We start from the raw sequence: 17,766 nt of genomic DNA, 5'->3' as shown, positions 1-17,766 counted from the left end.
CAGTTTTGATGTATGTTGTTAGTAACTTCCCCATTCCATGAATTGTGCTCATTTGTTGTGATTGTCACGAGTCAACATGAATATACAGATCTGGGAAACTTCTCTCAATTTGCAATGTGTTTCTTGGAGACAAGATCCAACTTCCCACTTAACAAAATGTTTCCTGGAACATTTCTCTCCAGTCTAAACTGAGTGAGTGATGCCCTCTGGTGTTCAACAACTTACATAACAGGAGGACACAACTTGAGACAAAGAGTTTTATTTTCAAACTGTTTTCAACCCCTTTCAATAGGAAAAGCATTTTACAGGATATGCTCAAACCCACTGGTGGGTTTCTGTTTACATTTTTTCAAAAATATATTTTTATACAATCAAGCAAAACAAAATAACCAACTATGAGGCACGTTTGATGAGGCGTGAGTTTTTCCATTTTGGTAAGAGGAAACTTTTTACGACACATTTTAAGGGGGAAAGTAGTCATTAAAATGTTGAACAGGTCTATAAAGGTGCAAACTCCCCCACTTTTCCAGCTGAGCTACTTACTGTAAGAACAATAAATAAAGTTTTACAAAACACACCAGAAATAATAAAAATAAATACATTCAAAGTAAGATCAAATCAAATTTCTGAATATGCCACAAGTTAAAACAAAAGCTCACTTTAAATGTCAGAAACTTTCGGTTTGTTTGTTTATATATGTAGAGTAACTCGATTTGATGCACTTGTTTTATAAGCTGAATAAAAGAAAACCCTGAAACAAATCAGCTGTAAAAACACACCAACCTGAAATATAATGTGCACATGTTCGGAGTAAAACATTTTAAACATTATTTATTGTTCATGATGCAGAAACACGATAGAAGCTGTTGCATAGCACATGGTATTAAACAATGATTGAAATGAAAAATGTGTGCAGCTCCAAATGTAAAGGAGGGTCCAAAATAAAAACCTGATTAAAATGATTAAACTAAAACAAAAATAAGTGTATAATACAGATGTGGGATCTATGTTTGTAAAAACCCTGAGTGAAGGCTCTGAAGGCTCTTGTCCTGCAATCATGAGTCCTCTTTATTGAAATTATTTCTTTTTGGTGTAAAACTTGTTTCAATAGAATCAATGATTGTAATCTTTGTTTTGCTCATCAACACACTTGCCTCGTAGAAAAATATAATCACCACTCAACCCTGTCTCATCTGCCAAATGTGTAACAGAGGCATAATCCCTGCTCTTCCTCTTACTCAAAAATTTAGTTTCTTGGCTTTCTTTTGTCCATTTAAAGCAGCGTAGTTTACTTTTCTGGACCCGCCATCTTCACCATCCTCGCCCTCGTTGTTGTTTGACCAGCTGGGTTTCAGAGGAGTCAGCTCAGGTGCTATTATGTCACCGTCCTGTGTGTGTAAAAACAACAGAAAAACACAAGAAGTCATCATTTGTGCAGCACACTAAATCTAAGTAACCCCTAATTGTAACTCTGCATGTGATCCTTGGGCTCTACAACATAATTCTTAGTTTGCAGCCCTGTAGTGTTAAATGGACTGGAAGGAAATCTAACCATGAAATGTTAAACCTCGTGTGAAAACTGATTAACCCTCTCCAGCCACAAGAGGGCGGCAACACCTCACTGCAGCTTCTTTTTTTTAATATGGAAAACTCAAAGATTCAACAATTACATTCTCCTGCCTGTATACAGTGCAAAAAAATCACAAGAAAACTCAAAGGCACTTTCTTGTTAAACAATTAAATTCACTTTCTTGTCACTGCATGGCAATGTTATACCTAAAAAGAAACTCTGACACGTTTATTCATCAAGTCTTGGCTAGGGAGTCAGAAAGATCTCATGGAACAAATGACCCTTTTATAGTGGTATTCCCTCTCTAGGCCACAATTTGTCCCAATGGAAGATTCCAACTGGATGAATATCGATATAAAAAGGGCCATTTGTTCAATTTTTTCCTTAGATTTTTACTTCTCTACTTATTTCTTTCTGTTCCTCCAAACTCTGCCCCTTTTTACTTTAAAGTTTTCCTGAGCATATCAACAGCAGGGCAACAGCTCCAACAATCCCAGCAGCAGTTTGTAGAAGACTAATTCTGAGATACGTAAGATTTTTCCATCTCACGCTGACCTTTCTTCAACTCACACAGCTCAGTAAGATTTTTCCTTTTACTCCCTGTTGGTGCAGAGATGACACTGCACCAACACGGAGGCAGAACATAATCTTTCCGGCCTCAGCTGGACAGCATTAGGCTAATGTTACTTAAAGTGGCAACAGACAACTTTCCCCCCTAGTGTTTCCAAGTGTTATTATTGTTAGCGCCGCTGTGCCAAAGACAACTGGATTGTTTCTGTTTTCCTCAGAGTCGCAAATAACAACACAGGACAAAACCCTATCCAACATTTAGTCTATAATAGAAATGGATCGGCAGTTAACCGTCCTTTTACCAGGAGATTTTGTGCTCAGTGGCAGAAAAAAATGTATAGTGATAGCAAGGTTTATAGGGAACCAATGTAAACGCTGCTGGTTTCCTTATTCTATATCCATTACATTGTGCAATCAACATTAAACTTGTGTATTGCCAGTTTAATTTAGGAAATATGTTGGAGGGAGGCACAGATCAGCAGCTAGTGATTCCAAAAAAAGCACATAGTATTTTGAAAGCGGACAGCTCGGGTCACATGAGGGATTTTATGAACTTGCCGTTTTCACCTGAAGCTAACGTCTGCAGTCACGAGAATACAGCGAGCGCAGCATATCAGCCATGAATTGAGATCAACTCTGAGAGAAGTGAGTGCAGAAATCATGTTTGTGATGTTTGCCACATTCAGAAAGTGACCCGTGTTCACGCTACTATGTGAAATAACATTTTTGTTGATCACAGCACACGTGTAATGCACACCAAACAGATTTAAGTTTTGTTTTTGTAATGTTTATGTACTGAGGTGAGTCACACAGATACTGGTATTAAAAAGATGCAGCTTTTTATGTTGTCGACTGTTGTAGTAGATTTTTGAAGTACATTCTAAATAAAAAGGAAATTTAGATGAATCTTACTGCTTACATTACATTTTGAAAAAGTAACTGTGTGCTCCAATATAGAAAAACTGAGGATGCAATATACTGAGATGCATCAAGATGTATCAAGAATTGTTGAGCATTCGAATCACTGAGATGTGAATGGTAATCGAATCTTGAGGCTAGTTAGGATTCACAACTCTAGCATTTAGTCGTTCAATTCTTTACCCTGTGGAAGATAAACATTACCTGAGGCTTTGAGAAGTTCATGTCCATGCACCACTGCACAAAGTGCTTCTTGGCTGCCTCCAGACTCCTGTGATCAGTCTTCTTGCAGAAGACCCTGATCAGCTGCTCAGCAAACTGCTCTGGAAGAAGTTTAGACACCTGACAAGAATGATAGCAGTAGATTTTTTTTAGAGACAGAGGAAGTGACAAACAGTTTCTGTATGAATTAAAATTTAAATACATGTTAGGAAAAAATCAGCAATTTAAATGTGGGCTAAGCTCATGCAGAGAAAGATCCAAGATTTGAAATCTGTGGTCTTTAGTTCTGACCTGGTTCTTCCGAATCTGGATTGCTTTGTTTGGGTCGTCCTTACAGTAGAAACGCACATTGTTGATGGGGTTCTTTTCCTTCATCCCATAGTCCAAAGAAATGACCTAAAGAAAGAAATTAGTTTTTAGAACAAGTGCAGAAAAAATTCCAAAAGGACATTAGGTTACAATGGAGCTTTATCATTATAAAATTACAAAAATGGATTTTACTAGATTAAAAGAAATTAGATTAAAAACTTACATTAACTACAAAGTCCTCTGGCTGCAGACTGACATCCTGGGAGCTACTCTGGGGGATGCACAGAGCCAAGTCTTTCTCCCACGAGCGAAGCTTCTCCTTATAGTGGATATAAAAGCAAAAGTTGAAAAGACAACGGGTGATACACATTTCATTTTAGCAGGGACATTAGATGAGATTTGACCATTTGATTTTCATCACACTGGTACCATATCTTCATATAATACAAATGATGAACTACATTCCATGTTATCAACCACAAGACAAGATAAGCTGGCTCCAGCTGTGCAAAAGTCAGGATATGATGCTTCTTACTTTTCAAATTCACATTCATAGTGAATTCAATATAATTAAGTTTTTGATCAGACGAAACAAGTTATTATCACCTCAGGCTCTATGAAACTGCAGAGGGGACAATCACGAACAAACAAACACACTGCAAAATACACCGCACAAAACAACAATGACCTCCTAAAGAAAATAATTTCAACTAATTATTGACTAATAACAAATACAGATGTTGTGACAGGCAGACGTGCATTATAGCCATGTCAAGACACAAACACACACACACCTGGGTGACTATCACGTGTTTGTCTGCCTGGGTTTGGCCCAAACACTTATAGAGGCGTCGACAGATGATGTTGCGTAGAATCTGTCTTGCCTCAGCCAGCTCCGGGGAGGAGGAGTTCAGTATTTGTTCGAACACATGATCTAAAGGACAAACACAAAATGAGTAGAGGACAGGTCAGATAAAGCAAACCAAAGACAAACAAAGTCACTAAATCATTTACTGAATTTCTTTATTTGAAACTTATATAACTATATTAAAAAAAAAAAATTCAGAAAAGGAATTAATTTCTTTCACTAACCTAATCAGGTTTAAAGCAGAGCTTGTTATGAAAAGGGGCCATTTACATACAGCTCCTTTAGACCAAGTTTTTTTTTGTTTTGTTTTTCATTTTTCAGTCACAGTTTGATTAGGTTTAGGCATCACATTGACTATTCCACCACAGGCGCAAATACATTTGTGGGTGCTAATAGCATCGGACCAAAAAAGACTCCTTGATACCAACAGGCATTACAAATGTTATCTAGTCATCACACCTCTGCTCACATGTAGTGTAGAGGCAGAACATTTTTCATTTCCAGAAAGAACTATTTGAAAAACAGACTTTGATTTTTTTATTGACCTGTGCTATCATTGTGATGGTGAGGAAGCCACCACGGCCTGGCACAACTAACCACAGCTTCAAGCCAGCAAACAACAGAGGCAGAATAATCAATATGTGAAGAGGAAAAAACAGAAAATCAGTCGGGCTCCCTGATTTTTATTGAAAAATGGCGCCTCAACATTTTCACCTTGATTGGTGAAAGGTAATATTTCGTAGAGAATATTTTGAAAAATTGGTTGTAAATTTGACTGTTTTGTATCAATGGTCAATTATTTTTCCCTTGTTAATTCCTCTATTTGCAAGGACTGTTTGAAAGGGAAGATGTAGTGTTTTGGATACAAAGCATCTAAGGTCATCTAAAAATCCTTTAACTTATCAATTGATTGTGCACACCCCGACTACTTCAATATGTACAAAAACAATCTGATGAAACAGTTCTGCCTCATTACTTTCCTTTTCTAAGCATTTATATTCAGTTTTTGTTAAAAACAAGTACAATATGTAATTTCCACCGCTAGGGGGCTCCCTATCAACAGAGTGTTTGTGGAAGGAGCAGCTGGTCAGAGCCGGCTTGAGTATCATGGGTAAGCCAGACCTGAGGAATAAACTGTCACATCGCTCTATCCTTCATCTATCCTTCGTTCTATCCATCCTATGTGTTTGCTCCCACTTATCAGCCTGACCGCAGCAGTGATCTGCTGAGGAAACCTCCATTGTCTGTGTTTATGTCACGTAACTGTAATGTTGACTGCTGTCTGGAGCTGGATGGGAAATGTATTTTATTTCAAAGAGCCGTCACAGAAAGAAGAGAGGAAAAGAAGTGGGAGAATGGCAGTGTTCTGTGAGTGCTGAACAATGAGAGTTGACCTGAATTTAAACACACAGACACACACACTTTCGATGTGTGCCGTTGCTGGCAAAGTGAGCTCACGGCTAATGCAGTAAAGTAATCTGGCTGTTTACGCCGGATAAACACCGTATGACTAAGGTGAGTAAACACAAATGATCCTGCAGTCAAACTTGCTCTGCTGGTGGTTAATCCACCATTAACCAGCCACCATTCCTGCTTAAAATCTATCTGGCATGACTCAGGCACACATGCTCACACACAAAGTAGTTTTAGAAGCCAATCTCCTCCCTGTGTCTTAAAGTTCAAACTCAAGCTAACAGCACACAGTGGTATCTACAGACCTGTCAGCTTGGTGTAGGCCTCCATGTCATTTATGGCTGTAGAGAGAGTGAAGATCTTTCCTTTTGAGCCTTCGATCTTGATGTGCTTGTCTGCTTTTAAAAAGGCCTCTGTGATCCTGGATGATCACACCCAACATCATTATTATTGCCTTTTGCTACAGAACAAACAAGACACTAAATCATGAATCGAAGACAGCGATTAGCTACTCACATAGTCTCTATGATGTTGCCCACTTTGTGCTGGTAGGCTCTTCTGTGGAGGCAGTTCCTCGTGTGGAACATGTCATACAGATTGCCCACCTCCTGTTAAAAGAATGGCCTGTATCTTAATCAAAACGAATCATCTAAATGTTCTGAAAGTTTATCAAAAAGTAGGCTTAACAAAGTCAGCACCTTGTCTCTAGTGCAGATGTGCTTCTGCCCGTCCACCTCGCACACCCTCGCAAACTTCAGGAAGCGGCGATAGTCAAAGTTGTTCTGGATGCCCAGGTGGTAGCAGTCCCTAAAAAAGACAGAGTGCATAAATGGGTGAAGGGATAGGTGATTAAACGAAATACGAAAATATAAATATTTATTATATAATTTGGAAAACTATTATGAAACGAACAGCAACAAGCCCACCTGGCAAAGTAGTCCCACTTGTCCACATCAATGCCATTTCTTTTGTTGGCCACAATTTCATAAAGGAAGGACTTGTCTTCTGGACGGCCTTTATACAGCCACTGTGGAGAGGAAAGAAAATGGTAGCATTAGAATAGGCTTTGTTGGCCCAGGATGTTTATGCATACACGGAATTTGAATCAAGTGGCTCAACGTTTTTACACAGTGCCTAGAACAAATGTACATAAAGATACATGTAGATATACAACTACATGTACAACTAACAACAATTAACAAGGACAACAAGCTAATAGATAAGCTAACATAAACACAAAACTTATTTACAAGTGAGCTATCAGGGAAGACAAGGGCAGAAATCTGCTTCTACTTTAACAAAGGCTGGTGTACAGATGTCACCGTTTTAAGGAAATCAGGCACTCCTCACATAGAAACTATTTTAATAGACCATTCTATGCACAGCAAGAGTTTTCCTCATTTATTCTGGTCGGTGTTTACATCTCACTTCAGGCTTTGTGGGGCCTGTTCCAACTTCTCCCATGTGGTTGGCGCTAGAACACTGTATGCCAGAACAACCAGTTACAAGATCAGTTTGTTCCCACAGGCCATCACCCTGATGAACAGTGACATCAGTCCTACAGTTTCATATTGTTTGTACTGTTTACAACTTCATCAGAACATGTGACTTAAATGTAGACTTAGTATTTATGATGTTGTTCATTTGTGATTCTTTTCCACATACATTGCAGTCCCGACCATTCTTTATTCTTTGGTCACCATCTGTTGTCCTTGTTCTTACCTATATCTAGGTCTATTCTGTTTAGTACATTGAGAGCAATGATAAACCAGAGTCAAATTCCTTGTATGTGTACACATGCTGTCGGTGGAACCTTGCTTGTAAACACACATGCTGTATGTAAAGGTAAACTGTTAAACTGCATTTGCAACGAAATCTGTCCGAAGATCCTGTAAAACTGTTGGACGTGTTGAAAATATGGTCATCAAACGCCATTTAAAATAAAAGTTTGAATCTATTAAACAAATGTTGTCCAATTTTAAGAGCTGGCTAATTTTAGACACCTTGTGCTGTTATCAGGTGCTCTAAGAATGAATTCATTGGGACTGATAAAGAGAAAAGCTGCAAGCCTCTGCCCCATCAAATCAATATCTTTATCAAATCTAGATTCAATACACAAGTTTTAATCTGATTCTCACAACTGACCAAAGACTAAGCGGTCTGCCTACATGAGGCAGACCCGCCAGTGGGCTGCCACCCCACATATCTCTGACTAGCTTGGTACGTTAACGTTTCCTGGCCAACATACTTTTACAGGATTAACATGCTGATGAAGGTTCTCAGTCATCCAGGTCATGGTAAATCTAGGTGCTGTATCGTAGACAACTGGACTTGTTTCAGTTTCTTGAAGATGTTTCACCTCTCATCCAAGAGGCTTCTTCAGTTCTAACTAACTGGAGAGGAGTTGGCCTAGCTTTTAAACTCTGTGTGGGTGTGTTCCTACAGAGTTGTTAAGGACCCGTGTGAGCTCTGAGTTTCAGAGTCGTTAGGGACACTTGTGGGTCGTTGGTCAAACCGGCCTTCATGTGGGTTTCTAAGGCTAGGTCAGCCCAGGTGTGAATGGTTGTTAAGCTGTCTGGGGAGAGAACTCAGTACAGTAGAGCATTGTAGGATTAAAGGGATTAAGCGTTTCTGATTTTTACTGAATTATTAATTTCTTCAAATTCCAGTTTGATATAGAAATCATTAGTCATGTTAACTATTTTTAAGGGGGAAAAAAAACCCCTCAAAGTTGTGTTATGATTCATTTCAGGGTGGTTCTTTGACCAAGACAATCACCATCTGTCGATCGTGACCAAGCCCCCAGGTTTGTCTACATGCAGGTCAAATTATAACTGTAAACTGTATAGTGCAAAAGTGTGTAAGAGCCCAGCTAAAGTAGGAGTAAATATTTCATGGATAGTGTAAAAAGGTACTTTATATAGAAATCAAACATTGGCTGATCTCACACAGAACTAGAACCAGGTTCCTTCTGGTCTTCAGCTGCATTAGTGCCCAGCGGTCCACCAATCTGTTCCTTGATGAAGTCCAGGTCGTCAGGCAGCACCAGGCCGTGCTGCTCCATCACCGGCTTCAGGTCATTGTCATTCACCAGGTAGTCAAACATGGCTAGAGAGGCCTTCTCATGCTGGAACAGAACCAGATGCATTATATTAATATGGGAAGGTGAATGGCCACAATTTGAAAATGAAAGCACAATAACTCATTACTCAAACAGAAACAGCATATCTCAGCTAAAATAAACGTGAATACTTATCTCTCTTATCTCTGATGTTTGTCAGACAGCAGGTCTGTGGTCATAACTTACATAATGGCCGAGTGCTTAACAGTTCTTATCAGTGATTCATTCTGGGCAGTCAATCCTTATCTTAGCACTCAACTGTCACGCTTACAAGTCAAGTGACGATAACTGCTTTATACAGCAGCCTTGAATTACAGTAATTACAGCTACCTATATAAAAAGTCCCTGTAAAAGAAGATGCTGTTTATCGGAGTAACTTCACGCCATCAGAATTTTAGAATTGTGAATTAATTAACCGATTTTAATGAGGAATGAAAGGCGATCAAATGGTCTCCTTGTAGTTAGTGCCAAAAAGGGAGTTTATTAGGGTTTTTGCAGACTACAGCGCCTATTTAAGAATTGTGTGATGAGAGGATTTGCATCTAATAGGTAGATCTTTCCAGAATACTAACTGCTTAAAATCTCTTGGACTCTGCAACAGCTACACTGAACTTCATTATATAGTAGATGAAAGCGCTCAGGCTTTAACCATCTGAACAGTGGGTGACTAAGTGAGAGCTCAAGGCCTTTTCCAGTACTTTTCAAAAATAGCCAGCTCAAAGACAGTCTGTTTTTCCACACAGTAGTTATTATGCGTCAGTCTGACTTTTCCATTTGTTCCCATTGTTTTTCCACACAACATATGGTCTTCTTTTTAAAATACATCTTGCTGAAGTAGTCTCTAACTTATTCCAAGAGCTCTGGAACGGGGTAGTCACACTTTTTTCAAACCAAATATTCTGAACTGAGATGACCTTTTCAGCAATTCATTTCGGTTCAAGAGCACATCTGGGTTGCTATGTTATGAACAAACTGCAGTTGTGAATTACAGTGTGTTGACTTGCACATCAATGATTGCCAAATAGTTTTTTGATTAATCATAACAGCAGTTGGGAACCTCAGGACAATAGAACATGTCAACAACACAATTACTTTGTTAGTCAGAGGAAATTAAGCAGCCAGAGGCCCGGAGGAGACTGCACCTATCTTTTAATACCCTGTTCACATGTACATGAGTATTTCTTAAAGCTTTTTCTCTTTATGGGTAAATGGCATTGCAGGACACTGAAAACGGAGCTTTTTGAAAACTCTCGTTTATCAGTGTTTGAAGCATCATTGGCAAATTTGAACTCAGTCATGTTATGATATTGGAGTACGAGTTGAGTTTGTACAGTGAAGTAATGGATGTTATATATTATATTTAATGTTCTATTTAGAAAGACACAAACAGACATTTATAATGCAATGATGGAAAAGAGAGACAAAAAGGGGTGCTTACAATAATTTGCTGAGAAACCATCCAAGAAGATTCTGTGAAGGGCAGTCAAGTTTTCCTGCCTCATTCATCGGATTTACTGTAGCTAATCAACTGGAGTATACAATCTCCTTCCTGTTTACAATGGCATGTGCATGAACAGTGAATGGACATGGGATATGCCATGTGTTCTATGGATGGAGATTTTTTCTGAAACAGTGCTAAAACGCTCGTCTGGATATGTTTTTCTAAAACTCTGTTTATAAAAATACCTGTGTACGTGTGGATTATATAATCCGATAAATAACTCGATAAACTAAGAAATTTGGAAAATTATTTTTATTTTGGCTGAAGAGAAATATAAATCACAATGTTTCCTACCTTCCAGTTAATTCCGGGACGTGCTTTGGGGATGAACAACCCGTCAAACATATGGGAGAATGGGCCATGTCCTGGAAATTGGGAAAACGGAGGTTATAAATGTTATAAATGAACTTTGCTTTTATTGCTATGTGGGAAAAAAAAGAGATGATAAACAGTAATTGTTTCACTTTCATTATCACTCATGCTCACACCCTGTATCGAGGAGATTAAAACCTAAAACTTGTCAGGACCTGTGTATCACTCACCCAGGTCATGACAGAGCCCAGCGATCTGCACACACAGGATGTCTCTGCGAGAGATGAGGAGTTCTGGCTGCCTCTCATTCAGAGCTTGGACAAGTCGTCCTGCCAAGTAACCCACCCTGTGCCAGAAGACAACAAAACAACTGATACACGATAATGATAATAACACAAAACATGACAGAGAAATGATTATTTTCAGATAAATACCTAATGTAACATTTTGGAATTTAGAATTTGTATCTGGAATTTGCTGGAATATTAATCAGATAATCAATCTTTTGGAATGAGAGTATAACAATCAAAGCAAGCTTTAATTAACTGGAATTAGAGATGCACAAATATATTGGCATTTCATTGGTATTGGCTGATAGAGGTTTTAAAGGGGCTCTGTTGAACTTCTGTGTTGTACTGGAAGCTGGTTGTTAGTTCATGTTAGCCGACTCCATTTCAAAACTGTATTTAGCTACTGCTTTCTCTTAGTGGAGTGGAGAGAGGCACAGAGACGAGGTATTTGAGAACATGCATAAAGTCACATCCTTTGAAAGAAATCCACAGACCAGCAGCATTAAACAACTTAAACAAACCGTCCACAGGCTTGTATAGGCAACCGAGAAAGACGGGGAAGGTAGAAAGAAATGTGTGCATGTATCAGCATCGTCCAAAATTAGTTGAAAAATATTGGTATATTGGATATCAGCAAAAATCCAATATCATGCATTCCTAAATTAAATAAAAGATGCAAGAAGGAGTTTCATGCTCCACTCATTCTACATCTGCTGTTTGACCATTCTGCAAAGTTGAAAATGGTCATTTGCCAAGCCTTTCACCTACTTTCAATGATATAATTATCAGCTGCACAAATCCTTGTAGAAAATATTTGCTATAATTCTCACCAACACATTTTCACGCAGACTAAAATGTAAAAAGAGGCATTTTTTCCTTGAGGGCAGGGGACAAGGGCTGTGTGTTTTCCCCCTATGGGACTGTGGCTGCTCTTATTGGCGTGGCCTGCTGGGTGTCATACTTAAAATTCAACATTATCAAAATACAGCATCTTGATTAAATTGTGACTTTGAGAAACATTTTGTATTAGTTAACCACCTTTAATTATACGTCTAGTTGTCACTTTGGGGACTCAGTATCTGGCCTCACCAATTAATGTTGGTCTGTGTCAGTTTTATAGTGTCCTCACCATGGTTTTACTGCTCCATATATGTATAGACTGTACCTAACTGAGGACATACCCAATGCAGTGCTCAAAGCGGTTGTGGGATGCTCCAGGAAAAACGAAGTAGGCCCCCCCAAGCTGCTTGAGGTTTCTAAGTCTCTGGAACTGAGGTGTGTCGATGATTTTGATGAGAAGGGGGTGTAACTCCAAGTGCCCGTGGATGGGATCATTAAACACCTGGCAGAAGACAGGACAACAGACAGTTATAAAACACATAATCAGAACAGTAGAGTGCCACAATACCTAGTCTGTGTTTATCTTTGGGTGGCTTGAAGCCATTTTTCAACTAAGAAACCAGTATAGAAACATATATAGTATATTTATATAATATTAAACTTTACTAATAATAGTTACTAATAGGTATTTACAGCAATGAACAAAGTGCAGACTAAAACAAGACAGGCTTAAAACAAGGCAGATTGAAACAACTAGGTAAAACAATTGGGAATAATGAGCAGGAGTAGATTTAACTGAAGCAAGAGAAAGCATCAGGCTTGATCACCTCTGGTCTAACATCGACTCTTGGATAGCTACAAGGACACTGATTCAGGATATCTGACCATGTGAAGGTTTGTACAGACAGTTGCTTTAATCTATCTAGCAACTAGTCTTTCTTCCTTTCCTAGTGTCAAAGCCTTCCGCTTTTACAATTATATTTCAGTTTGTAACCCTTATTTTTCTGTTGTTTTTTATCTGAGGGTTGAGAACAAATAAAGAAAACAGAACATGTAAACAACAGTAATTTTTGTTTCATGCAATGACCCTTGAATCTCTTCTCACGTCCTTGCAGTTCCTCATTTTCATTCTATTATGTCTTCAATATCTCAATAGCCTTGAGCGTGTAGCATTGTGGTACAGCTGTTACCTTATTTGGCTCTGCTTGTATCTGCCACAGCTTCCTGAGGCTGTGTAGGATGCGCAGACGATCACCAAGATGCCTGGGCGAGATAAAAATTGAAAAATGGTGTGAAACATTGAAGTAACCAAGTTGAGAGGCTCATGTGGTCTCTTCCTTTGTTGACACTATTAATAGTTGTTTCAGTTACATTTCCTCCTCCTCCTCATCACAGTGACTTATCCAATCACAACCCCCAAAACTCGATTTTCAATCACTTACTCTATGCCAATCTTCTCCAGCTCAGCATCATTGAGATACCGCAGCCCGACACCTGTGATTTTTTGAGCTGCAAAACAGAGCAAAAGTAACCATTAAGATGCTAGCTTATGGCTTTTATAGGTAAACTGGGACAGCAGAAAAAAAACAACACTGCACTTCTGCTCCGAAAAGTATAAGACAAAGCAACTGAGACCTTGCTGTGGAAGTATATGACACAACAAGGTCACATGACCTAAGGGATTGTGGTCAGCATCAAAGAGGAAGCTAACACAAAAAGCAAGACGTAAGAGAAATGGCAGATGCTTCAGCTTGACTTTAATTTATGGGAATAACATTTGAAAGACTAATATGTTGTAGATATACATGATATACAATTATGTATGATGCAACCGTGCACCAAAATAAACATATGTTGTTCTGAAATTATGTTTACATTCTTTAAATAAGGACATTTTCTTCGTGACCCGAATTATCAAAGCATTTCAGGTGAAGTAGATGATGTTGAAAGGTGCTTCCAGTTAAGTATAGCACTAGTTAATTATAATATCACCATCATTTTTAGGCAGTTTGTCTCAAGTTTTTTTTTTAAATCTTCATGTATGCTGGGACTTGGCAACAAAATTCGACCAAATACCTCAATATTGATATTGTGACAATAGTGTAGGGATGACTAATGGTACAAAATATCAACACAATGAGATTTTTAGACAAACAGTCATCAGTAATGTGGATATAATGACAAAGTGGGTAAAGGTATTAGCACAAGTAGTCTGGTAAGTTCAGAGAACTACTCCACTTTCCTGTAAAGCAGCCTTTAAAAACAGGATGAGACAAATGCCAAATCAAGATAATAACGTACTATCGATAAATTGCACAACCCTGGCAGTCCTACAGTTTGTGTGTGGAAGCAGGCCTTGTAGGTTAATTTGGTCAAATCAGCCTATCTTAATCTTTTTGTCTGACAATAGTGGACAATAAGGCTTAATTCAAATGTTGCTCAGTGTGTTAAAAACTAGGAGACACTGCATGAAAGAGTGGGGACAGAATGAAGATATCAAAATGCATACATATTATCAAGTAGACACTGGAGCAGCAAGGATAAGTCCATTAGCTGATCATGAGAACTTTCGGCAGTGGCAACTTGTAATGACCATTTATCTATTGGTCCCTCCTCTGTGGCTCTTCCTGAGGTTTCTTCCATCTCAACTCTGTTAAAAGGTTGTTTTTTTCTCAATATGGCAAGTTTTTCCTCACTCGAATCAAGGGTCAAAGGTCAGAGGAAGTCGCTCTCTGTACAGATTGTAAAGCCCACTGAGGCGATGTGATTGTGGGCTCTATAAATAAAATTGATTTATTACCTATAATTTTTTTTAAGACCAATGGCATAGTCTGCAGATTAATCAGTAATGGAAATAATTGTCACAGCTCTAGCAGACATATATTTAAAGGTGCAGTATGTAAGAATTTAAGTTGGAATATTTAAAAGGTTGACTAACACACTAACTAAATCAACAAAATGCGAAGGAATAACAGTTTTGACTTTAAAGTCGTCCACGTATTGTGTTTTATATCTACTGCACTTAGCATGCTAACCAGCTAGCCCCGGTTCGTCCTGGTCCAAAGCTCCTGTGTCAGCAAAGTAGACACCAACCCTCCGACTGCCAGTCCTTACCACTAGCTGCACGGCTAACTGAGCTAACTAGCTAACGACAGCTACAGCAGGCAGCAGTTAGTCTGGTGAATGACTGTTTCCTAAACTACCAAATTTATGTCAGTGAGAAAGAGTTCGTGTCGACTACAACAAAATGGTGAGCCACAGTGAAAACATCACATTCTTCACATAAAGAAATAATACACCTTCAGGACGGCAGCAGTGTCATATATATGTTGGGTTATTTGTTTTTAACTGATGACATGAACGGGATTTACAAGAGAGAATTGCAAAAACTGTCCCGATGTGGATGAATTCAGCACCCAGTGACACAACACACACATGGGGACAGCGGGCTAACAAGCTGCATTGATAAGCAGCTCTCAGCTGTCTGTTTGGTCCAACACAGGTATTAAACAGACAGTTTTTAAGCTGTCGAAGCAGAGAACAAACCTCTAAATGTTTCCTCCCATTCTCCGAGACTTTCTCTTCGCAGGTACCGACACGTTTCCTCCACTCCCCATCGCATGTAGTCCGAGTCCTGCAGTTGGACCACTGACACTCTCTTCTCCGGCGTTTTGAAGCCGTCGGCGGGGCACGAAACTGCCTCGAACGGTCGTTTTCGGTTCGCCATGTTGATCTGACCAAAATAAAATGCGGTTATTTGGGTTATTCAGAAGAGTAGAGCCCCGCAGGATTACAGCCGGTAATGTCTCCCTCGTCGACTGCAACAGCTGATCGCGTAGCTCTGCAGAAAGCACTAAGGCGGTGAAAAATACCCGGGTTTCAATTTTACACCGGGTGCGTCAAGATAAACCGACACATGAAGCACGCTTCCGGTCAGAGTTTTCCAAAATAAAAGTCCGTGCAACTTCGCTTAACTGCTGTATACACGATAAAGGCAGTTTTGATTACGTTGAGCTCTCATATTGTTGTTTAACTGTATTCATTTAATGTTAAATAAATACAGTTAACGCTACAGTTACAAGAAGGTGTAAATGCTGTTTCAGTGCCTCAAGAATAAAGTTCTGATGGGGAAATAAATAATAATTCTATATTTTATTATTTGTGGCTTTGAATGAGTCAAATTGAACCATCATGAATGTGGATATACTGGAAGCAGCCTACATAAAGAAAACAAGCGTATGTGTAAACTCCCCCAGATACACAGAAAAAAAATAAAGTAAAGTACACAACCAATAGTGACCCTGAATGATGAGAAAAAACAGATTGCAAAACTATATTGCAATTTCATATTTCAAAGTAAAAACCAATAAATCTCATACAAAAGTTTTGGATAAGCAACAAACTGTGCAATCTCTGTTTGTATCACATAATTTCCCATAGTAGTTGTGCAATTAAACCGTTATACTTTCTTCTTAGTATAATACTTCACACCTTGTGTGTATTACAATTATGGCTGCAGTTATCCTGTGCAATGCTAATATCTGCATGGGGAAGATGAATACAGTGTATATACTCATTATTATCATTATTACCATTTCTACTTTATTTCCCTGTTGTTATATTTGTGTCTTGCTTTGTGTTGTTTCATTTTTATATATCAATCAAACATTTTGTGCTTCTGTTGGTTTTCAGATAATAGTTTTGGTTGGGGTGCCTATTTTGGCTGCATGTCGGATTGGACGACTGTCACAAAATATTTTTTTTGTGTGGATATTGATCAGTGTTTAACTTACTTACTTACTTCATCCCTGCACAATTTCACAATTATCATCCCTACTGTAAACAACTAGAAACTAACAAACAAAAAGCCATTTTGTGATGTGCACTGTCAACGTAAATTGTGGATCATCAGTAAACATCAACCTCAGCACATATTGTATTGTTTTATTTTACAAGTGAAACACCTCTCTTCCGGTTTATTACCTTCATGTAACATGACGCAGGTCGCCCCCTTGTGATTGGCGCGCGGAGGGTGGAGCCAATCATAGTGATGACGTCACGACCCAGGATTCCGTTCAGTGAGGACTCTTAAAACTACTTATCTGCGTCTGCAGTTGAAGTATGGTCGTAATGTAAACACACGTGGTCCGGAGCACTGGACGGGACTGAACCCTACTCTTGGTAAGTCCGACCTGTAGCATCAACTTTAAGACATATTTCACTGGCCATTTGTGTATAGGCAGGATATTTAAGATAAATGTAAAGTGTAAACCAGGCACAGTATCTAAGGTGCCTATATTTGTATGAAACTCATATTGTTTGCTCTAACATAATGAGTTACGTGTTAAAATTGATCAACTCGAACATTTTTTTGTCAGAATTTTTGACACTTGAATATTCACTTTGAACTGCTGAATGCAAGAGACAAAAATTAAATTAGGTTTTTCTTCTGCATAATTTAAAAACCGCCCGCAAGATAAAGGGGATTCATGAATTCATATTGGTTGTCCTAAAAAAAGAGCAATATTTAAATGCTATGGAGTGCTGTAGTAATGAGTCCTAGAACCTGGAAATCAGTTAGCAATTTTGCACATCCGGTTCCCGCCTCTCAAAGTCAACAGGTTTTCAGCTAAATGCCTGAAATAGAGTCTTTGGTCACCACAGGTTTAACATATTGACACGTTTTGTTCCTCAGCATAAAATAAATCATTAAATGTCGCACACTTGAATTTTAAAGCGCTTTCGTGTCTAAAAAATGGTGTTTCATTTGTGGCTAAATGAGGCTACAGAAGTTGTCGAAAACGTCATCATGCCGAGCACAGAGACGCATAC

General features: G+C 38.7%; 1 protein-coding gene across 1 annotated transcript; it reads right to left on the bottom strand.

Annotated features, from left to right (window-relative positions):
• Window positions 1–243: 243 nt before the first annotated feature.
• Window positions 244–15,798, bottom strand: LOC141000439 (deoxynucleoside triphosphate triphosphohydrolase SAMHD1-like). Its single transcript, XM_073471183.1, has 16 exons — window positions 15,481–15,798; window positions 13,377–13,443; window positions 13,125–13,197; window positions 12,276–12,436; window positions 11,035–11,150; window positions 10,787–10,857; window positions 8,821–8,997; window positions 6,797–6,897; window positions 6,569–6,677; window positions 6,387–6,478; window positions 6,176–6,291; window positions 4,384–4,523; window positions 3,813–3,908; window positions 3,572–3,676; window positions 3,263–3,400; window positions 244–1,388 (listed from the first exon to the last, which is right to left on the bottom strand). The coding sequence occupies exons 1-16, from the start codon at window positions 15,659–15,661 to the stop codon at window positions 1,239–1,241; spliced, it is 1,893 nt and encodes a 630-aa protein (XP_073327284.1). The 5' UTR covers window positions 15,662–15,798; the 3' UTR covers window positions 244–1,238.
• Between the last annotated feature and the right edge of the window lie 1,968 nt (window positions 15,799–17,766).

The sequence above is a fragment of the Pagrus major genome, chromosome 7 (genome assembly GCF_040436345.1).
Source record: "Pagrus major chromosome 7, Pma_NU_1.0".
In the NCBI taxonomy this organism is placed as follows: Eukaryota; Metazoa; Chordata; class Actinopteri; order Spariformes; family Sparidae; genus Pagrus; species Pagrus major.
Note: the sequence above shows the minus strand (reverse complement) of the source record. Positions and strands in the feature narration are given on the sequence as shown.